At 37.2% G+C, this 24,322-nt stretch overlaps 1 protein-coding gene across 1 annotated transcript in view; it reads right to left on the bottom strand.

Annotated features, from left to right (window-relative positions):
• Positions 1-748: 748 nt before the first annotated feature.
• Positions 749-24,322, bottom strand: part of PPP3R1 (protein phosphatase 3 regulatory subunit B, alpha) — a 38,662-nt gene continuing 15,088 nt past the window's right edge. The window contains exons 2-6 of the mRNA XM_066546329.1: positions 16,052-16,091; positions 6,736-6,912; positions 5,283-5,342; positions 4,316-4,500; positions 749-2,908 (exon numbers count right to left, since the gene is read on the bottom strand). Coding sequence (XP_066402426.1) covers positions 2,861-2,908; positions 4,316-4,500; positions 5,283-5,342; positions 6,736-6,912; positions 16,052-16,091 — 510 coding nt within the window. The 3' untranslated portion in view covers positions 749-2,860. The remainder of the gene's footprint in view (positions 2,909-4,315; positions 4,501-5,282; positions 5,343-6,735; positions 6,913-16,051; positions 16,092-24,322) is intronic.

Here is a 24,322-nt window from a genome sequence, read left to right as displayed (position 1 = left end):
TATGAGATTGTCACTACAGCCAAATTGATTCAAGCCTTCAGTTGTGAATAGATGTAAGACTTGCTGGAGTACCTTGAGCACACACAGTTTAGCAGTCTGAGCGATACAGGGGACAGTGTGTGCATTCTGAGCAACTCCAGGCACATGTACCTGCTCACTACATTTTCTGTTCCATGGCTGCTTATGTCATTTATTTCAATTAGCTTCAAAGATAAAGGAGAGTGATGCAAGAGCACACAAAACTGATGTTTATCCTAAATTAGGTGCATACCTACACTGACCCAAAGCAGCAGAAGGGAAAGGGCAGCACACAATGTCTAAACACCTGCACCTCAAAGAGCACAGCACAGAGCTGCTGTGAAAGGTACACCTGTGCAAGAAGGGCTGGTGTCATCAATACAAAGCTCAGACATTTTCTGAGACATGAACTGCCTTTTATTCTCCACCTGCATTAATGTTAGGGGGGGGTTGGTTTGTTTTTTAAAACCACTTTCCACTGGGATTTCAAACAAAGTAGGTTATCCACGTTGAACATTTAGCAAAGAGAACCAGATGTGCCATTAAACAACCTCAACATGTCTTGAAACACTGAAATGACCCCTGGTTGTTTTCAGCAGACTGCACCCTGTGGAGTTTTTCAGTAAATCTTAATAATCAAGGAGTGGACAAAAAAATATGAACAAGTTTTCTTCAGAGCAAGGTGCAGAGCTGCTTTAAGGTGAACAGGAAAGGTACTGAGCACCCCAGCTAAGGTTCAAATATTTTATTTTGTATTCATACAGTATGAAGGTTCTTATAGTTCCCACAATATACGATGTAGCATGCAGAGAAAAACTAAACATTCAACATAAATCTTTTTTCCCCACACAAACTGAAAAAAAACCTCAACCCTCCCCTTCCAGTCCCCCATAGGAAGTAACATTAGCACTAATTCCTATAATGCCAGCCAAGATATGCACAAGCAAGAAAAACTGAAAGCATTTGCTAAAATGTTTGTAACAAATACTTATGTACAAAAAATTCACAAAAGACTAATTCCCCCCCTGAAGCAGAGCACATGGCAGTTGACACTGGAACAGATACAACCACTGGCTGGGATTATAAACCACGTACTGATCCAGAAGAAGAAAAAAGTTACATGTAGTGGAGATTTTTGTTTTGAACATTAACATTTACCAAAGTTTGGCAACATTATCTTTTTAATTATGCAAATTATGTAAACAAGAGGAACATTTCAAATCGATCTACATGCAAAACTTCATGTCATGCAAGGACACTAAGCACCTGGATTTCTCTCTTACAGACAGAGCCCATGATGTGCAGCACTCAGTTGAAGGAACAGCTATGGCAGACAGGTGCTTGATTGAAGAGGTTCAGACAACCTGTACTTTCCACCACTCATTATAAAACTTTTTTTTTTAAATAGAAAAACTACTATACAGGAAAGATGTACTGTCCTAAAAAATCTAGCAAATGTTTTTCTTCCAGCCAATAGTACCACTGCAGAAAAGGGAAGGGATGATACAAAGTTGTAAAACATGGCTCGCTACTTTTATGTCACACAAACAGATCAAGTTACCTTCCATTACAAATTATGATATGGACAAATTTAGAAAAGAAAAAAAATTCTCCAGGAAAAGGACTGGAGAACTGCAAGAGGTATAAATTTAGATAGTGTGAAGTTTTCCTCCTCTATGGCATACATTAACAAGATTCCCCCCCTGTATGAATCATATATACATATATATATAAAATATTACCAGTTATTTAGCTACCTGTAGTATTTTTTAAATGCAAGGGGGGAAACTATCATGGGTGAAACAACAGAATTTAAGTGGCAAGAACATTTTATAATCTAAGTACTGTATAAAATAAGTAGATGGGAATCCCGCATAGTTATGTTGATCCTAATTTCATTAAGCTAAGCACAAGAGAAAATTGTATATGCATCTACCACCTTAAGCAGCTGTATCTAAATTGAACCCAGAACAGCAGAGTTGTCTTGGCTTCAGGACAGCTGTAACTGCTCCCAGTTCCTAGCTGATGGAATCTAACAGCCATCAATGCATTCCACAGTCACTCTATGTACATGAGGACTACTTCTTGGCAGTAGCATTTAACTATATAGAATATATTAAGTAGAACTGAACTAAGTTATTTAGCAAAGAGACACGGTCCCTGGTAATATATTAACAGGTAAAAAGAAACTTAGTCTCCTGTGTTACAAAAAAACCAGTAATTAAGGTGATTTAATAAGAAGCAATGCTTTGTCAGCCATTCAATATATAGAAACATCTGAACAGTCACAGGAAAAGAGTTGACCTAAGACCCAGTTAAAACTTTACATTCTCCTATTATATATATAAAACTGTGTGAAATAAAAGTAAGGATGTATATCCACATATTGAACTGTTAATATTCTGCTTGGCACTTTGTACTCTAGTTTGTTTCTGAATCAAGTATATTAAATTAAAGCCCACCTAGCTACTACATATAGAAAGCTACATATATATCTATATATAAATACACACACACATATATATATATAGATAGATAGATATTTCCTTGTTATAAAAGATGAAGAAAAATAAATTAAAAAGCCAACCCCTTCCCTTTCTCCGCCACATTGATATGCTCTTTCCATCTTTGCTGTCCTTCAGACTTTAAAGTGCTACACTGAGTTATTGAGAGAATAAAAGTTCAATAACACTTAGTTGGCTTCATGAGGCTCATGTTGGAAAATGTGGCTTCACAGAGAAAAATACTTCCATTTAAATACACAGAGAGCATTGCTGGACGTCTTGAGCAGATCTTCAGAGATGGAGAAGAAAGCAAAAGTGTTGGGTTGTGCCCTACAGAGTCACACATCTACAACCATCTTTTTGTGGATATCTAGGCCTCCTACAACCTGGGAGAAAAAACAAGGTTCAGAAACACGAGAATTGAAAATTAGCAAAGTGCAAAGAACACACTCAATAGATGCACTGAGGTCAATCATAAAGGCAGTACTTCCCTGGCCGCTCCAAACTGATTTACATTTCACAAGTACTGTGAGAGATTAAATTAATTATGTACAAACCAAGGTAGTTCAGTACAATTAGTACAATTTACACGCTTAAAGGCCTGAAAACCAGTGCAAACAACACCATTCTGGCATTCCTCTCTATCTCATATTATGACCTTGTATGTTTGTGCAGGTTAAATAAAATGGTGACTTCTAAAACACCCTGTAAAACTGTGAACCTTCCCAGGAAAAAGAAAGTACTTTAGGAACAGCAGCAGGATTTCTGACAGAACACACACTCAGGAAAGAACTACCAGTTTTCACAGGTGTGTGATCCATGCAGAGCAGAAGGAAAAGGAAAGGTGCCATGTCAGAGGAACATTTCATAATGCAGGAACAAAATTTAAAGGCCAAAGGGTATGTGCCAAAGACAACAAATTAAAACTCATTTTTGTAGATACATGGCACCAGATTCAGAGAGGGTAAAATGCAAGAATAAGAATAAGATGTTGTAGAACTAAAAAGTGTCTTGTCATGAGGTCAACAAAAACTGAAGAAATTCAAAGTAAAGAAGAGGAAAATCCCTCAATAGCACAAGGAAAGAAGCCTGGGCAGAAGCCCAAAGACAAAAGAAGAGGCAACATCACATTTGATGGATGGCTGGAAGATGACAGCCCAGTACAAGAAAAACAACTAATGCAGTAATCCAGGCATTTGCAGGCTGTAGCTCTAACTTCTTTGCAGACAATATGTTTTTTACATGATATCACAAAAATAATTAAACTTAAAAGAAAAATCCCCAAAATGAAAACAATAGAATCTTTTCACTTTAGTAGCTGGCAGCAAGGCAGATTTCCATCACCCTCCCTCCCCCTCTTTTTTTTAGAACTCACATATTTTTTGAGTATGAATAAGTTATGTTTGAACTGAAGTTGTAAATTCAAAGATTAGGGGAAAAAAGCAATGCCCAAACCATGCTATCAAGTGTATCTTCCTTAATATACCATTTAAAAATCAATGTGTAAACACTCATTATTGCAATTTTCAAAGGATCAAGATTCAATGTGTCATTTACTTTTTTTGAGAAAAGAATTTAAAACTTTCTGTCAACATTAAACAAATGTATCACATGGGTTAAAATCAACCCCTCCAAGTGTTAAATGCTACTTTAAGCATTCTGTTCAGTAAACCTCTTAAGTTCATAAAAATGCACCTTTTAACTGTTTACTCTTTTTCCAGAGTAGCACTTCAGAGGTTTTTTTCTTTTCCTCTCTCTGTAAATGACCCAATTTTTCTTTAGAAGTTACTTACAGCACAAAATTCTTCAAAGGATATTCTTCCATCACCATCCTTATCTGCATTAATTATGGTTTTATCTACAATTTGCTGTAACTGAGTGTCTTTGAGATTGTTCCCAACCATCATCTTCAGGACCTGGAAGAGCTCTCCATTTGAGATATAGCCATCTTTGTCCATATCATAAATGCGAAAAGCAACTGTAGAAATTAAAAAAAAAAATCAAACATAAATAAACCAACCATTTGGTAGCAACTGTGGCTGGAAAACAATATATAGTCACTTTAGAAAACACCTGAAATTGTTCTAACAGCAGCAGTAAAAGCATTCTGCTGCTGTTAGAAAAACAGCAAAAAAGAAAAGCATTCTGCTGCTGTTAAAAAACACCAAAAAAGAAAATCTTCCCCACCACAAGTAAAGCACTCAGCCAGCAAAAAAATTTCAACCTCCCAGGAAACAGATGATTCAAAATCCCATCTGGTTACTTTGCTGCAAACAACTTGTCATCAAGACTGAATATATTTTTAAACATTTCAGGCTTAGTTATTTGGAAGCTACATCCATAACTGAACCTTGTCTCTTTTCTACTCCTAAAGCCAAGGTCTGGAGATGCAGTTCTGAAACAAGAATTTAATGCTTTCCTACTGTAATAGCAAATAATTGAGTATTATTCTTAGGCCCTGTAAGTTCACAGAACTATATAGCAAGCTGTTCTTAAATGAACTTACTTTTTTAAAAAAACAGAAAGCAACTGAAAATTCTTCAGCAAGCAACCAAATCTCCTCCAACCTTCCCTGCAGAAAAGAGTGCTACCAAATGTTCACAACAAATAAAGGACAAAATGTGCAAAAAGCTTACAATCTACTTTCATTATTTTCCACTCTTTACAACAATTTGAATTTGCCAATTTCTTAATCTTAACTTACAAAAGTGTATGTCTGAGGATCTGAAATTTTTTGTTAAGGAAAATCAAAATACTTACATCTCAATTTCTGTTCTTTATCTCCTTTGACACTGAACTGGGAGACTCCTTCTATAAATTCTACACAATGCAAGGAAAACATGTATAAAACCCACATTTTTTAATAAACAAAGAAGTCAACATTCAGAAAATTTTAGAAACTGTAAAAGCAATCTAATCTTTAAAATATTGCCTACTTTGTGATACCTAAATGTCTGTGTACTTTGATATTTAATGTTCTTCAGTGGGAGGAACCCCAAATCCAATGCAGCACTCACTAAACAAGAACTATGTCACACCAGCATTTAAGTAATTTTGTTGCTGGACACCTTCACAAGAACCTGACAGAAAACTAAGATCTTTTAGTAAAGTTACTCCAGTTGAGACTCCAAATGTACAACTCCTCTCAATACTGGTTTCTCAATGTAAAGAATTACACTGAAACTGAAAACTGCTTTTGAAGAAATTCTAAAATATTTTTCTATAAAAGAAAATTGCTTTTGCCAACTTCCTGTTCCCTTCCAAGAGGTACAACTCTTGATAAGTGTTATTAATCACAGCTCAGTGTCACAGACAACATGATCATCATTGCTCATGACTATCTATTTTTTACAAGGGAATTTTGAATAGTTCCATGCAACAATTACTACTTCTGATCAAAACTCAACGTTCTGGTTGTACTGTAGATATCCCTATAGACATTAAATAGGTTTTGCAGAGGTTACCAGCTCTTGTATATTAATATCTTATTTAAAATGTCAGTCTCAGTATAAATAAGATTTAAGTACTTTCTCCAATTTAAAAAAATGCAAGACTGATTAACCTTCTTCAGTCATAAGAAATACTAAGTTTTACCTTGAACAGAAGTTACAAACATTATAATTTCAGACACTGTTTTAAGATGAATTAACGAGGAAGATTTTAATCATGGCCCTTTTAATCATGGCCCTTTTAATCATTGAGAAATGTACTAAATCAAATCTTCTGTGTTGTTTGGATTTTTTTTTTTCTCCAAGTGTCAATCTAAGATGTACCTAAAAATAACCCCATAAAAGAAGTATCAACAGAAAAACCTGGGCTCCTTCCTATTTTCTAAATACTCCAAAGGAGAGATTTCATTTGGACAAATACAACTTATGCAGAAACACATCACTTAGCCTACCACAACTTTCTTCAGTCTCTCCTCAGCATCAAAATTAAGAGTCTAAATTGGTGTACTTTAAGAGATATTTAACGAGTAGTCCTCAGTCAGCCTGACCTTAAAAGCTATTACTAAACAATTTGGTCCTTTAAACACACAGAAGTGCCCTAATGCAGAGAAACTAATTTTACTGGTATTTAGTTCCACTAGGATTTAGCACCTTATTTTAACATACCTTCTTCACCTCTCCTGTGTCAGATGAAGAAAAACCCGAATTCTAAAGCTCTAGGAATTCTGAAGTACCACCACCTATCACAGAACACTATGCCTTACCTTTAAAATCCACTTCTCCATTGCCATCTGTGTCAAATATATCTATTACTCGCTGTACTAACGGGTTCTGTTGCAATTCAGGTAAAGACATGAACTCTTCCACGCTCAGAGAACCAGAGTTGTCCAAATCAAGCTTCTTAAATCTCTTTCCTAGTCTTTTTATCTCATCAGCATCAACTGAAATGAAAAACAACCCCATACTTACTCTCAGAAAGGCTTCAGTAAACCCTTTGCAGTTAAACACAAGGCACATTTCATTGCTTTACTACAAGATTTTCTCCTACTTTATTTTAACTATGAAACACCTATAACAATAATATGAAATTCTGAAGACAAACACAATTTTATTTTAAATAAGACTTACCTTTTTTCCTCCCTGCACCTGCCATAATACAGTTATTAGCACTGTGACTCACTGAATACCACATGCTGACACAACATTTTGAAGGATTGAGGATGCTTAGCTGGCTACTTAGTCAGCTCTTACAAATACCAGATATGAAGAATTTGAGGAAAAGACCAAGTGTTCTCTGAAGGAAACAGCATTATGTTTACACTGGACTAACATAGTATGTCAGAAAGACAATTATATTCAACTTATTAGCAAAATTAGTGCTTTTTCAGCACACCGAACATGAGATCTCCTAGGATACGAGTCAAGTTAAGCAGGTTAACAGTCCTACCGGTAACCAGTTATCTCTCACCTACTTAAAACACCCCTCTTACTGACCTAAGATCATTTTTCCTTTCCATCTCAGATGGGAAACAGACACACATGTAGCCACAACTTGTATACAGCTTTTTTTTTTGTCCCAGAAATTAAAGTAGATTCAGGTTCTGCAGCAGCACCTCTTCATCTAATCTGTTCAAATTTATAGAGAATCTCAATTAAAGCATATACCTAGTACCCTATTTTACACATCTGATTATGCCAAGAATAGCCTAAACCTGTGAATCTATAAAAACAATTAAAAGCAATCATGTACTTTGCTACTGCTGAAAAGCTTGAAAAATTTCTCCATAACAACCTGGAAATACCCTGTCAGCAGCCTCATTTACAAGATCCAAGTCTGTTCACATGTTGCTCACCCTTTTTAGCTACAAAGGAGCAACTGAGGTTCTTAGGAAGCCTAGAAGGGCCTCAGTACAGAACAAACCACAGCAAACATACCCTGCAGAACCTAAGACTGCAAACTCACCCACCAACCTTCTCCTTAACATGTGCAGGTCCCTCAGTATTTCTTAGCTCCATTTAGTAGTGTGTTTGCTCTAATAGTAATAGAAATTTTATCATATCTTCTACAAGGCACATACATCCACCTGATCCATTTTGCATCACATCAGTACCTTAGGCTTTTGTAAAAGTGCAGCATAAAATGGAACAGCTTTGAGTCTTTCCAATACATAAGGTCAGTCAACCTTCAGAGCTTGATGTCTTGAAATTGTAGCTAACTCAGAGACCTAATCCTCTACCAACAGTAACCAACTGCCACTTCAGTTTCTTGATATCCTTGTCTAAAAACCAGTAAGACACAAATAGAGAGTCCTCAGGACTGCACTATTTCAGAATGAAAGAGACCCTGACAGAAGTCCAAAGGCACAAAATGATTTTCTGCCATTCTGCAGTCTCAGTTACTGCTTGCAACTGCAGAGGCAAAGGGCAAAAACCAGTCTGCAGTCCCAGAATAATCTTCTCTTTGCTGTGCCAGAAAGGGATGGACCTGATTCTGCCTCTAGGGCTAAAAAAGTGAGACTAAATATAATTCACTTTCTTCAGTTTCTAGTAAGCAGTGTGGTATTTCACATAATTAACCTCTCAACTGCATTGAAATATTCCTTTTACCCCAGTTGGTGCAGAAGCCTTGACCGTAACTGGAGGTGTGCCCTGAACAGCACAACAGCACAGCAGTGGCAGCAGCACATTGCACACCTACCCAGGAACTCCTCCAGATGACACAGAAGGAGACAGAGCACCATATAGTAACCTGGATGTAGAACATCATCATGGGACTAGAAGAATACAATATTAAAAAGGAATGGCAAAGCAGAGCTCCATGGGCAATTTTATGAGTTCTATCAGCACAAAATGCTGCTTCTCTCCCCAGTACACTGAAAGGTATTTGCCAACTTTTGCTTCTGTGCACAGAAACTCTTTTGCCCCCACTTCCACTCCTGCCACTGGACAATTACTGGGCCCAGCCCATTTTAATGAAGACGGCACCTTGGCAAGCTGCAAATGTGGGAACTTCATTTTAGTGCAAGTTCTACTTCCAACTCCCATAGAAAGAACTCATACCCTCAAAAAAGCCTCACAGCACAAGCATTTGAAAAAGCATAAAAATAGCAAGGGTGACTTATCACACTACTTACATAAGCACATTTCCCCTTGTAAAATAAGTACGTGAATTGACATAATTTATACCTGCATTACTTCACTTTAAAACAACTAAACAGCAAACTAAAAATATTGTCTATGGTGTATCTAATGCACTGTCAGCTTCTTACCAGATCAGTGGAATCACACTTCCAGTATTAATAGAAAGACTAATCTTTCCATTTTGGTCAGTTCTAAAGCCTCCCAAACAACCTGAAATACTTCATAGTTCTGCAACTTCACAAAATCACACTGTGATTTTAAGAAGCATTAACACAGCTGGATTTCTTCTCCCTTGCCACAAAAATTAATGAGTTAATGAACGGCAAGTTCTATAACATTTCTAAGTAACATGTAAGAAACTCCTAAGTACCAAAACACAGCAATGACATTTTCACAAATTAGGACAGAAACATGGAGCTGCCTGAAGCAGGACTACAGACCTCTGATCATTAGGTAACACCATTTTCTCATAACCCAGAGGTCCCATTAAAGAAAGTCTTATTTCATTACTTCAGTTCCATTTCCTGGTTTGGGAGCTCAAGTCCATGCCATTTTTCCTCACAAATACACGAGCAAAGACTGAAAGTGACACTCAGAGTTCTGTCAATGCTCTGCTATGAAGTGGAGTTAATTAATTACCACATACACAAGTCACTCACACACGGCTACATAGCTTGAATTGGCACAAGCTGGCACAAAAGACCAGACAAGATTGTCTCTGCCATTGCTAAGAAATGTGCTAAGAAAACAAACAGTTGTCAGAAAAGTATTTTATCTCAAGTTAATATATCTCTAGCAGAACTACCAATATGAACTATAAAAAAGAACATTTTCTTGCAGCATTCAAAAACTGATCTACTGGACACATTGCTTGTGTTAACAAGCAATGCTGTTCTGTCATCATCTGCTGGGCACAAGAACCTCTGTTGGGTTAACTAGCCTCACATCTGCAGTTAACAAGGTCCTTGCATTATAAAACTAGCAAGCGTAAGAGAAGAAATTTTTTTTTGTTTTGTTTTAAAGATGGTGGACAAGGAGGTCAGGATTATGGGTGATAAAGGTACGAATCAGATCACAGGAAGGGGAGGAGGTTGCAATGGGATATAAGAGTATTTCTCAACAATGTTCATGTTTTGCTGAACTGTAACAAAGCAACAGCTGCCGCAATTATGAAATTAAGGATTTTGAAAAATGTTAATTACTCTTTCTCCACATATACACACATCCCATTTCATAGCTCATACCAGCTCAACTTCAATGCAGAGTCCAAATACAAATATCTGGCAGCAGTTTCTACTTAGAAATGGGATTAAAATTTCTCATTCCAAACCTTGAAACATTCAAGCAAATCTCCAGCCTGCACTGGAGATCTGAGAGAGGTTCTTTTCTTAACAGGAGTCAAAACAAATTAAAAAACAGTACTGAAAAAAATTAGCATCTCTGCCAAAAGCTGACCAAATAGCAAACTCTTCCTATATTTTGTTTCTGGCAAATGATACAGCACAAACAACAATACTTGGAGGAGGAAATAATGAAAAAGCAAAGTAAATGCAGGGCTAAGAAAATTTTCTTTAATAGCTCATCAGCATATAAACCTCTGTTCCTAACGAACATATCTGGATAAACATGAGATCATAACTGACTGTATGAGAATCGAATATCAGAATTACATTATTTTTCCTTAAATATATTGCAGGCACCTCACCTACCATTAAATCCTTTCCACAAGCTGAGTTTTAAAAAGCTTGAAAAAAATTTGTATTTCAGTAGTATCTTTGTCTTCATAGAACAGCTTTAAGAAATAAGAATACAAATATAAAATAAGGGATGAATACATCACAGTATAATATGTCTTAGATTGGCGTACCTTCTGTCTATTCTTTCTTCACAAGTCTTCATTTCTGGTGACTCTCCCTGCCTATGCTGAATTTACCTAAAAACTATGCAGGTTTTCTGGAGCTTAATGTTTGTTTCTTGGTTATCCATTGGATTTTTTAAAGGAGAACAGCATACATTTATAACAGCATACATAACAGCAGATTTCAATAATATCTTAGTAATTTTTTGCTTTATCTCCCAAAATGCACATACACAACAGTTCCTATCTAAGATGGATGCTCCCCTTTTTTACAACGTCTGTATTTTCCTTGTCCTTATCAACAGACTTTCTTAAAATTCCACATAGCTCTCACTGACAAAACAGAGCACTGAAATTAATTCTCAGTGTCTGAACAAAAAATATGACTTCGTGCCCACATAAACTCTCCTAAGTTCTGCTGGAAATGCAAGGCACAAGATAGTTCAGCTCAAGGGAAAGCTGAGCTGAAAGGACTGATGGTGGCAGTAGCCAACAGAATTTCAGACCAGCTCAGGAGACCAGGCCAGATAAAAACACTAGGAACTCCTAGGAAGTTCAAGTCCATAGTAGTGTAAAAAGGGCAATACCACCACTAAGGAAAATCAGGACTGAGCTTTGTTTACACTGTTTGAAGCAGAGTTTGCCTGTGACTCATCACCACACTCCCAGCAACTCTGAGCATTCAGATCCAAATTAGCCTTTTGTGCTATGCTCCCCAGCTGACAGGGGGCTCTGTGCTTCCCATGCTTTTCGGCAGAACCAGACAGTGTCCCCTCACCTTGGCACTGATGTCTGAGCTCACAAACTTACAAACTGGCTGGAAATAGTAACTGCTAAGTGCTTTTCTTTAAAATGCTTATTGGCAGCCCTGCTCAAACATCAAAGTCTGCACTGTTTTAAAACACTTAGAATTATTTACGTTTATTTCATAATCCATTCTGGATTTTGTTCCCCTTGTAATTAACATAAGGCAAGTGTTAAGTAGTTCTGGTACTACGGACTTTTTTGTTAAAGAACTATCAGTACTTTCAAAAGACTCCTCTTCTATCCAAGTATTAAAATTCTTAGGGCCAACACCTGCTTCATCTTTTGAATTCATTTGCATACATCTCAAAATATGATGAAACAGATTAAAATGCTTCCAAGAAACTACATGCAAATGCTTTGCCTCACTCCCATTTTATTGCAGGAGTCTTATCTCAGTTGCTCACTTTCTAATATGCTAATCCACACTGCTGAGTTCCTCACTTCTGCCCCTCAACACAGCAGTACAGGATCATCCATTAGATTTTAAAACAATTCTGTTTCAAATTGTTATGCATGCAACTGATGCTCAGAAAAGATTGTAAAAACTATTCAAGTGGCAACTCAAAAAACTTCATTAGAAGCCAATTTCAGTGTGCTTTATGTTGAAAACAGTAATTTCAGAAAAAAAATTAAGTATATTTTTTACAGTTAACATAAAGGTACATGGCTAACTTTTTATTAATCTAAGAGCCAAAAGTAAAGAATGCCCTAAAACCACAGATTTCTGAAATTCACTACATTCAGTGACAGGATAACTGCATATGCATTAAGAAGCATGGTACATCCATTGCTGCAGAGCACACAGTATACACACAGGCATCTGCAAAGGGTACAGACCTTAGAAAAGCTGTACATCTCTTAGCAATTCGGTGCTGAGCACTTGTGAAATCTAAATGTTTACCCCTGCATTTAAAAGATTGGCTTTTCAGATATTCTTAGAATACTGGTTCAAAGGTTTAACTAACAAAAGCCAGAACAGAGTGTGGTCACGGAGAGCCCTATTTCCACTAACTTTTTAAACATGAAATCATTATAGACAAGAATATTGCAAAGGTATTAGGAAAAATTTTGCAAATCAAACATGTTCTGAAATGAATTTTAAATGTTTCCAGACTAAGTTTCCCCCAGAAGAATGTATTGCAGAGATCTCAAAATAAAACAGACCTTCAGCAAAATTTGCACCTCTACCTACAGCCTCATCTGATTCACGAATATAACATTTCAGAGTAGCAACCACGTCAGCCATTTCAGTTTTGGAGATCAGATTTCAAAAAGATGATATCCTTGAGAACACATTCAACCACTCATCTTGTATATGCTTACACACAGCTGGCCTAATCCTTTTTATGACTTCAGATGTGTCAATTACAATTTCCTAAGTTAGGAAAGAGATACTAGTCTTCTTAGCTTAAAATCCAAACACGCTACAAAAGACTGTTTATAAATTATTCTTTACTCTATTACAAAATAGTCTTCTCTACATGTTTTTGCAATAATAAAATTTTCTTATGGACAATTTGACAGATTCTGGCTGACATCAAATTTTCACTATGGAAAGCAGTGGTAGGTTTTCAGTAATTTCTGGCACAGCATAGCTGAGAAACAAAACCAAACCATTTTAAGGAATCCAACAACACTAATTCACCCACTGAGAAGAACTAATGTTCTAAAATGAAAGGTTAAAAGAAGATGCTTGACTATCTAATGGTGTGCATCCTCTCTGTGGTAGCCTGAATTTGCCTCGTGTAACTGCCTACTTTAACACAAAACTCTTCTTATGAGACACCAAAGTAGCAATTGTAGCACCAATGTCTCCATGCAAACAGCATTAATACATTATTACTAACTGGCAATCTCCAAAAGGTGAAAATTCAAAATCTGTATGCCCTAGATTGCAAGGCAATGTGTGTATTCTATTTGCCATCTGTTAGAGGTGTGGCAGTTATCTTCTGTTAATTAGGCAGTTTTCTTTATCTCTTCCACAAACGAATCCTCCCTCCGGGGAGACATCTGCTGTTAATGGGATATTGAGTGTCACTGCATGGCCGATAAAAATTACAGCATCCTACTGTGAGATGCTCTGCCCAGAGGGAGGAGCCAAGCATTCGTAACTGGATAGAATCTGAGATTTTGAGACACCAGAACAGCCTTTCCACCGGATTCCCAGAGGAACAGCTGCCTTTTCCACTGGATCTTCAGAAGAAGACTACACCCTTCTACAGGATCACTGCTCCAACAGAACCACACCTGCCACTCCAGGAGGACTGCTACCAACACCATGACCAACAGGGCGTCAGGTCGTATTCTGATTCTGTCAGTGTTGTTTTGTGTTACTGCATTGTTAATTTTATTTTTTATTTTCTTTCCTAATAAAGAACTGTTATTCCTGCTTCCATATCTCTGCTTGAGAGCCCCCCTTAATTTCAAATTTGTAACAATTCGGAGGGAGGGGGTTTACAGTTTCCAGTTCAGGGAAGGCTCCTGAGTTCCTTAGCAGACACCTGTCTTTTCAAACCAAGACACTGTATCAGATGATCTACAAAGATATTGTCTAGCCTTGCCTTGAAAACTTTAGACCTGTCAGTGCAATTTCTGGAAGCAGGAGGGACAATTTAACACTTAAAGAACAATGTGAACATCTACTTGCAAGCTTGCTTCCAGACATGCAGCTGTGCACACCTGTGCCCAAAACCCCTGGCTTTCAGAATACTGAGGCACTCAGGATCTTTAAGCATAGCACTATCATTGCAGTGGCTGGGCCCATCCAAGCAAAGGGACATTTTCCTGGTGTGTTATGCTGCCCAGGATACAGCCAACCTTCTGCTGTGAGAAAGGCCATCAGAGCAGAAGAACCTTTAATCATGGAAAACTTCACATTTAAACAACAGCAGCCTCAACGTATCGTTTAACCACAGAATATTATGCAAAAATCCTCACTTTCTCTGCAATAAAAATGAGCAAAGAAGTGTAATAATAAACCTTTAGGCTGCCCATTGCTATCAATTAATATAGTTTGTCCTAGAATCCGAAGTTAAGGATGGCAACAGACTGCTTACAACTCTGGCACTGACACGACTAGCTAAAAAAATAATTCTTCAGAAACCAGTTTGTCCATAACAAAACACTGACCAATGGAGCAGCAATTTGAGATTGAGATATATATATGATTCAGGAAAACACTACTGAAGTCTTCATCAAGTACAAAACTCCAACCATGTATTTGTATTTAAGAAAATATACTGAGAGCATTACACAGCTATGCACTGCTGTGGATGATATTCCCAAGTGTTTGCGAATTTATGACTCAAATTAGAATCCATGTAGATGTTCCCATTAGGCACACAGGACTTGCAAATTACCAGGTAAAGTCTCATTTCTCTGAAAAAACATATTTAGACAAAGATTTCTCCATGACCATTTATTTTCTATTACAGTTTGAGTTACAAGAGCCACAGGCCAGCACAAGCACATGACAAGCACTGTGAAAGGGATCTAGAAAGATCTGATTCACCCAAGATAAGGAATTTTATCAAGTGGTTCAGAAGACACATGCACATGTCTACACACACTTCAGGGCTGAAGAAAATAATTGAATAGAAAACGCAACTAAGAATAGCTACACTTAGCACAACACCACAAGGACATTTCACAAGATAACCCTTTCTCTGGTCAGCTTTAAGCGAAAAGATCATCTGATACTTTGTCATTTTTACAGGGCAGACCAACCCCATGAGATAGAGCAATGAATTTTATTCTCACATGGCCAAAAGTAAGTAACACCAAGTGGGTTCTCACCTAACTGCTTGGCTGCACAAGGGGAAAAGAAAAGCTCATTTAGTCCCAAACCTCTCCTTTCCTCTGAAGGCACAAAGCCAGTTTAAGCAATATACTTCACTCCTAACACAGCACAGACTTCACCATGACTGATCCACACCCCTAAGGAACTGGCATCAGGACTGATGGAAAAGCCCCACTGGTTGAACTACACTTCACCCTACAGACATCAAGACTATCATAAGGTTTTTTTTAATATATTCTGATGGAAGACTCAAGAAAACCCTCAAACCTTTAACTGATTTCTATTTTAAAGATAGACTGGGTTTTGATTTTACAATCTAACAGCAAAAGCTGTATCATTTCCAAAGGTAATTTTTAACATTTTATTCTTTTAGTTAATATATAAACTACATAACATACATGAAACCTGTCCATATCAATCCCCAAACAAAATTGACTTCTGTAACAATACAGTGTAGCAATTAAGAAAAACTTACAGTGCGAGCACATTTCCAAAGGGTAGCTTGCCTCATTTCCCTGAAACACAACAAGAAAAAAAGAACAAAGTTGCAATTACTCCCAGATAAGCTTTAAGTAACTGTTTAAATTTCAGCACTGTAAAAATCTCTGGCAATACAAGTTACATTGTTATTTAAAAATATATAATTCAGACCCAACAATCATAGACTGTGTTTTATTTGGATAGATCTATGTTACCAAAACATACAAAGAAATATAAAACCATTAAGAGGTCTCCTTAAATAAGAACTCCCATGAAAACATCAGTTCACATAATTATGACAAGAACTTCAATCCCGTATTCTAAACTCAGAAAAACAAACTCACTACTTATATATTGAGCAAATGTTACTTTTCAAGTTAAAAATATTTAATTTCGAAACTTCACAAAACCTGCTTTACCATTTTATTTCATAAGCAGAAACAGACATGTCCTTATAAATTCCGATGACAAATCTTATTCAATTTACATAAGAAAACTGTTTTCTCCCCTGAACCACCTGCCCAATCCCCCCAAAAAGGATTCACACAGCAAGAATTATGCAAAAGAAGAATTTTACATGACCAGAAACTCAGACATAACAGCTTTACATTTAAATATTTTTGTAATGTACTATGTTAATATGTTCCTGCTTTGTAACTGAATGGTAAGTCAAACTAAGACTTTAAATCCTTGCTACACAACAACAGAGTAACAGCACAAAAAACTTAAAATTTTGAGGGTATCAACAATTTAAATGTGTACTCAAGGAAATCAGCATGAACTACTGCAATATGAACGCCAGAAAACACTTAAACTTGGTATTTTCCCCCAGATGCCCCACTTAGAGCCAGAGATCACAATACACACATGCTTAATGACTTTTCTGAATCCATTAGCAAAGGAGCAGCCAGATAACTGAAGAGATGTATAACCACATTCAAAACAAATATTTTAAGGGAGTGTATTCCACAAGAAAACAAAACATATTTCAGATGAATCTAAGATATTCTATTCAGCAGCAATTCTCATATGGTGTGGAGCATAAGGGATTCACAGCTGAGCACTTGCAAAGAAAGGCTCATAAAAATGATATAAAATCAAACAGAAATAGAGAGATTACTTGACAGAAGGGGAAAAAAAAGAAAGAACTACGTTTAGCCTAAAAGCTAAAATGTGACTGCATTTCCTAATTAGAGCAGAAAGGAGCAGAACAAACATCAATCTAAACATGTCCAAGAGGAGACATGTTGTTGTTGTTCAGCGGAGCTGTTTGCATTTTTTTATCTCAGGAACTTTTCACTTTGCTTATCATCCCCCACAACCCACAGGCTCTCTTGGTTCTTTAAAAAACGTTCACGCATTTGCTTTCTAAGTAGGGCAGCAAAAGGCACAGCCTTAATGTCTTCTCCAATGTCTACTTAGACCAAGACAAAGCAGCAGAACAGAAATGTAGATGAGGACAATCAGGCCATTAAAACCTCAAAAGCACATCAGGGATGTTCTTCAGACAAACTAACTGCACTGTGGCAGGGAATCCAGGAGAGTAGTGCCACATGGAAAATACTGCATGGAACCCAACCAAAGTCTCAGGATAAATAGCAAAGACCAAAATAGGTAGCAAAAGGCTAGTGTATGCATATGAATATAAAAGGGTAGGGGATCTAAAATGGGAGAAAGCAGAATTTTGAAACAAGAAGAAACAGGAACCAGGGGATCCAGCTAGGCTGCTCAAGACACGAGGTCATGAAGAGGCAAGAAAAACACCAGACTGGAAGGCTGCAAATTAAAGGAGAAAGTTGAATTAAAACCAGTGCATTTATGCACATGCACACAAATATACAATCTTAACTACTACTGTTCTGAGCATTTACATCCTTGTTCAGGTCTTGGAAGAAAATTAATTTCTGTTACAGGCTACCAAAATCAATCTGCCTAAAGACGCATAAAATGCTTCTGAAAACTGAGCAGGACAAAACAAAAAAAATGGGAGTAACTGTTTTCAGTTCATGAATTGAGTAAGTGTAATGTTTATAATGAACCTTACTATGCATTTAGATGCACATGCTAAGTCATGAGTAAGTTATCTAATTGGAGTAGCCTACAAAATTATTTGGAGATCAGGCAAAAAAGTGAATAAACTTCAGCTTAGCTTTTCTTTGAAAGTGCTACTGCTAAAAAAAAAAATTGTTCAGAATACTTACCTATCCAGTACTGGATCTTGGATATCTAAAAGGGTAGAAAAATGTAGTAAATGACAATGTAAAAATTACAAGATTATTCAATATTTTCCATATAGTATTTAAGTAAAGTATTTTAAAAAGCACTTACCTGCTATTGATGCGTTGAATATTCATCTTCACAGGAGATCCAAAATTCTTGTAAGATTTAAAAGGATGTTGGTAGGGAGGGGGCTTTTTGGTACAAATAAACATCTGAATTACTCATGCCAAAATTCCTGTTTACACTGCTGTGACCCAGACAAACACAAAGATGGTACTCTATATGAAAGCTTAAGCTATATCAAAGATTAAGAGGAATGCTTTGGTCTGAGGAGCGGGCATTTTTAATCATATTCCACATGCGGCAGTACAAGTTTACTTACTTGTCCCCAAATACAATCAGAATGTGTATATGCTCTATGAGACAGGAGATAAACCCTGAAACACAATCACTAAGTAGGCTGAATACTCTTCTTGCTTAAGAAGCAAGGATTGTTTAATAGACAGGCAGTAAGTAAAATGGAGAGTCTAGAGCTATATCCACATTTATATGCTCAGTAAAAAAGCAGGGAGCAAAGCACAGCTATGAGACATCATTAAGTATCAAATAAACCCTCTAAGAAAAGGGAAAGAAACTGGATACACATTTTCATCTGTACAGTTTTAATGCAAAGAATTACCTAATTTTAACACCAGATGAGGAAGCATTCTAAAGAATGCTGGAAAATATTCTTTGTGATTGAGTGCATAACAGAAAATTTGAGTTACTGAAAAATATAATTATAATTATACCCCTTATTCATTAAAATAATGCTGCATTTACACTTTAGTTTATAGTTTTAAATTATACTAATCAATAAAGACCAAAGCCAGTGTAAAACTCCAAAGCTATAATTTCATCTCTGATAAAAAAGTTCATTCATACAAATGCATCTATAGAGTAACAAGGTTCTGACACAGCATAAGACTGTCAATTTAAAAACCTCATTATAATCTTAGTATCTCCTGCCAGATATATACTTAGCATACCTCACAAAAAGTCCGAGTATCTGCTCATATACACTATATCAACACATTTAGAAACGAGTGACATGTGGTTTGTTGAGGAAATGCATCTTTTACAAAGTCAACACTCCACAAGAGATTTACTTGCACCTACGCCCAGTGTAAAACATGCCTTCCCCAGCTGCATCTGGGTATCACTACCAGGCTGCTGGAACTCTGTTCTCTCTCAAGCTGCACCAGTAGAAAAAGAAGCTGAAATATTACAGATACTTTGAATATCCTTATCCTTTTAGAACAGTCTTGAAATTTTCTTGAATGCTGTTAGGAGGCTATAGGTTAATTCCTAGTTAAACAGGCACAAAATTATGACTTGTTGACAGAAATAATTACAGATAAGGGAAAAGTCCAAAATCTACTAACTGAAAGTTGACCCAATTCTGAATACTGCAGAAATGCCAGTTTCCTAGAGAAAAGTCAAAACACATCAGTAAAGGAGTTGACATGACATGTAATGTGTTCCTTTAAGAACAAAAATGGGTTTTGCAATTTTCTACTGAGTATTCTTTTTTCTTTCAGCAGCTGTGCCTTTTTACTAGGTAAGGATAACCTCTTCATGGACTTCAGTAATTTTATCTTCTGTAAATTTTAAAAAAAGAAAAAAGTCTTTCCTGATTTCTTTTCCCCTGGCAGTTATTTCAAATACTAATGACTCTTTAGTCTTAAGATCAGTTTTGTACATGCTGCTCCAAGGTACAATAGTTGAGGCAATTATCTTGACAAATGTCCTCTTAGTGAAAGACATGAAGATCTGTGGATAGAAAGTAAAAAAGGAAATTAGCAATTAGCAAAATTAGTAACAGAATTTCAATTCTTATCTGCATTTGTTTATACAAAACAGCTTGTACACAGACATCACACTGCAAAGCAGTTCTTCAGCATATATTAGTAGAACACTGTTTCTAGGTCTGATTATGCATAACTTTTCTGCATGGAGTGCATCTTTTTGTAAATAGTTCAGAGAGCTAAATTACAGCATCAGCCCTCAATTAGTTTTCTGCTTTTATAAAAAGAGAAAATGTGTTTAAATGTCAGCAGGCCACAATTTCATCCTAGGACTAATCTCAAATTTAGTCCTTCAAAGGGGGTGGGGGGTGTGTGAGTCACTAGAAATGAAAATTAATCCCTGGACAGTTTAAAACATAAGGTTCTTTCCACAGACAGGCAATTAATTCAGCAAGGGGCAAGAGTGGTCTCCTGATCTGTTTAGTACATGTACAGGAGTGGTTGTCCAAGATTTGCAACCTTCTGCAGCAGCATACAAAAGCAATGCAAGATGTTCATCCTTGTAAATGGCCTTAAAAATGCAAACCACCTTGTCACAGCCCTGGCTGCTCCAGCTCTGCACTAGATGTTCCTGCATTTGTGTTGTTGATGCAAGGGCACCTCCCGGGGTGCTGGCAACACAATATATGTTGTGCTTCTTACATCTTCCCCTGTACCTTCTACACTTCTAATTATCACTGTTAACAAAACCAAGAAACTTCAGCAGGCAAGTGAAACAGTCCAAGCCATGTCAGCTGGGGACCAGAATGAGGCATTATCAAGATAGTCAATTAAATTCTTAAATTACACAAAAAGCTGTTTTCCATCATCCCCTACCACAGCTTTAAAGAATGGGAGTATTAAAAAGAAAGATGGAAGCAGCTGGTGGCTCACATTTAGGAAGAGCCTACAGGTAAGACCCTTCTCCCTGTTCCACAAACACAGAAAATGCTTCTCTTGTCTTTTCTCATTCTTCTCCACACCACCAAAATTAATACTGATGACAATTACCTGTTGCAGAGAATTCTTCCTCCTCCTTCGAGCTCATTTTCCACGTATTGTCACTTTCATAAAGCTTTAACAGTGAAGAACTGCTTGGTGAAAAGAAGTTTGATTTGGGTGGGGTTTTTTTTGGCTGTCAGAGGTTCATATTCCTCATCAAAAAACAGCAGGCAAGTAGTCAAACTAAAAATGATGGTATGTGTTTTCAAGGCTCTAAAAACTTCAGCATGACTAGAACATGCCACATAGACATAACTACAGTGGTTTAAAATAAATTTCACACAAAGCCCAGGAAGCTTTAAGCCACGTTAATATTTGAATTTCTGAATTAAATGTTGGTCACAAAAATATGCAAGATCTCACCTATTGTAATTTATACATTTTGTGAGGAACATATCAGAGAATTAAACACTAAAAGGAGTTTATCAAAGTGCAGATGAAAGACATACACAAAGTTTCTGCAGACACCACAAAAAATATGGCTTAAAACAAGAAAAGTAAGAACAAGATTTCAGTGCAAAAAAGCAGCAAGAAAAATACTTTAATCTACCCTGTTCAGAAAGAGTATGAATATACTTCTATTTGGCCTTTTCTGTTAAATTCTATGAGAAGAAAAAACCCTCAAAACCCCTTGAACAAACTACTCAACACAGTAATGTTGTTGTCAGTCCAAGAGGAATCTATGAATCAAGAAACAAAGTCACTCATTATCTTCTATTTAACAGGAATATCCAATTTATACACTGCAAAAGGAAACTTGTATAGGAAATGTAATAGATAAGATCACCAGGGAATTTGGCATTTGTGTTTTGACTTGGAGTATTTAAGTAACCTTTTAGGCTTTTTATCGCAGGCAGTGAACAAATCCACCTAAAATTTGAATATCCAAATATAGTTACCTAAAAGCAAGACATAACCGAAGAACTGATAAAATTGCAGACTAACTGCCAAAATTTAGAAAGTACCATTTAAAACAACTTGGTGACTTCTGCATTGTTTTATACAAACCAGCTACTAAGTATGTGCTTTGCTTGAAAGGATTCCAGGCAGAGAGAGTGCAACTCTCCTAAATACTTCCTCGAATTAGCAGTTCTTCAACACAAGACTTCTACTTAAAGAAAATAAATCCACCTCTGAGATTCTTACATTCATACTAATGTTGAGTTAGATTTTGTGATGCAAAAATTAAGCAAAGCCAAGAAATTAGAAGACACTGAATAAGAAGGCTTGTGGAAGTTCATGAAACTTATCAGCAGTGACTGTTTCACTGCTGATCCCAAATTATCTTCTTTTCTAAGATCATGTCCTAAAGAAGGAATTAAAGAAATACATAAAAATTCATGTGAGGTGACACCCACCTCACATTCAGTAAGATCCAAAATTAAATATCTCTTAGCAGTGAGCTAGACTACACTCGCCAATCTTGCATTATGTTTTCAGGTCACCAACAAGTCCAGTCTATCCTGAAGCTGGGACAGCATGACAGTGGTTTAAGATCCAAGACTTCCAAGCTGAATCCAGCTCAAATGACAATTCATTGAATCTTGAGGACTACACTACAATTTTCCCCTCCTCAGCTCTGCTTATGTTCCATTCATTGTTGTAACCAAAGCCCACGACATTCCATAGTTATTACCTTGGCTATCCAAAAATCCAATATATTTTCTGGCACTGGACTGTCCTATCTGGGCACCTGGTTACCCTTTGGTGTGAGCTTTCCACATGTACAACAGAAAGAATTAAAGAGGGTACAAACGAGCACCAAATTCTTACAGGTTATACAGAAAAGGCATGGATTAAAGTAAAGTAAATAAGTAAGGAAAGACAGGAAAACAGAGAAGCAACAATAATGGTACCAGGTAAGTAGCACTGACAAGAAGTATGACAGTAAAGGACTTGGGCACTCCACTGGTATGTAAGAGTTGCACTTCTCCGAGTAAAACTTGCCATCAAAATCAGTAACTCTTGTTATGAACATAACTCAAATAGCTAGAACTAGCAACATATATTGAACTCACAGAATGGCACAAGTCATGAAAGAAATCTGTTTTGGTATTTCTTAACCAAATAAATCTTTCAATGCTCTGTATGGAAAAGAATTAACAGTATTCTTATGGAAGAGTATCCACCACTTTTTCTTTAATTCTTTAGTCAACCAGCAACAAGATGCATATTGCAGCAATATATTATAGTTATTTTCTCCTGGACCCCTGAGGATATAGCTACAAAACCAAGCCATGAAATTTATGAACTGACCTTAAATGCCGGTATTTAGATTATCTTGGGTATAATCACACAGTGCATGCAGGACAACAAGAGCAATCAGTGTCTTTATCAGTCTCAGTCAGCCTGGGTTCTTGCACGGCAGGCCCTGCTTGACCAATCTCATCTCCTTCTATGGCAAGGTGTCCCACTGAGCACATGAAGGCAAGGTTGTGGATGTCGTTTACCTGCACTTCAGGAAAGCCTTTGACACTTGTCTCCCACAGCATTCTCTTGGAGGAACTGTCTGCACATGGCTCAGGTGGGCCAGGAGTTCACTGGGTAAAAGAACTCCCTGGATGGGCAAGCCAAGAGTGGTGGTGAATGGTGTTGCATTCAGCTGCAGGCCTGTCACCAGCTCCCCAGGGCTCAGTTTTGAGGCAGGTCATATTCAATACCTTTGTCGATGATATGGACAAGAGGATCAAGGGTACTCTCAGTCATTCTGCAGATGACACCATGGGAGTTGTGTTCTGCTGGAGGGTAGGAAGGCCCTGAGAGGGATCTGGACAGGCTGGATCAATGGGCCAAGGCCAATGGTATGAGTTCAACAAGGTGAAGTGCCAGGTCCTGCCCTGGGGTCACAAGCCCAGACAGCACCACAGGCTGGGGGAAAAGTAGCTGGAAAGTGTCCCAGCAGAAAATGACATGGTGGTGTTGACTGACAGCAGCTGGACACAAGCCAATGTGTGCCGAGGTGGCCAAGAAGGCCAATGGTATCCTGTCTGGATCAGGAATAACATGGCCAGCAGAACCAGGAATCTCATTCTTCCCCTGTACTTGGCACTGGAGACACCTCAAAACCTATATCCAGTTCTGGGTCCCTCACTTCAAAAAGGACATAGAGGTTCTGAAGCAAGTCCAGAGAAGGTTTGGAATCTAGGTCCCTGCTGAGGGAGCTGGGGAAAAAGGAGGTTCAGAGGGGACTTTATCTCGCTATTCATTTGAGATTAAAA

The sequence above is a fragment of the Molothrus aeneus genome, chromosome 3 (genome assembly GCF_037042795.1).
Source record: "Molothrus aeneus isolate 106 chromosome 3, BPBGC_Maene_1.0, whole genome shotgun sequence".
NCBI lineage: Eukaryota > Metazoa > Chordata > Aves > Passeriformes > Icteridae > Molothrus > Molothrus aeneus.
The sequence above is the reverse complement of the archived record's forward strand: the minus strand, read 5'-3'. Positions and strand labels throughout refer to the sequence as shown.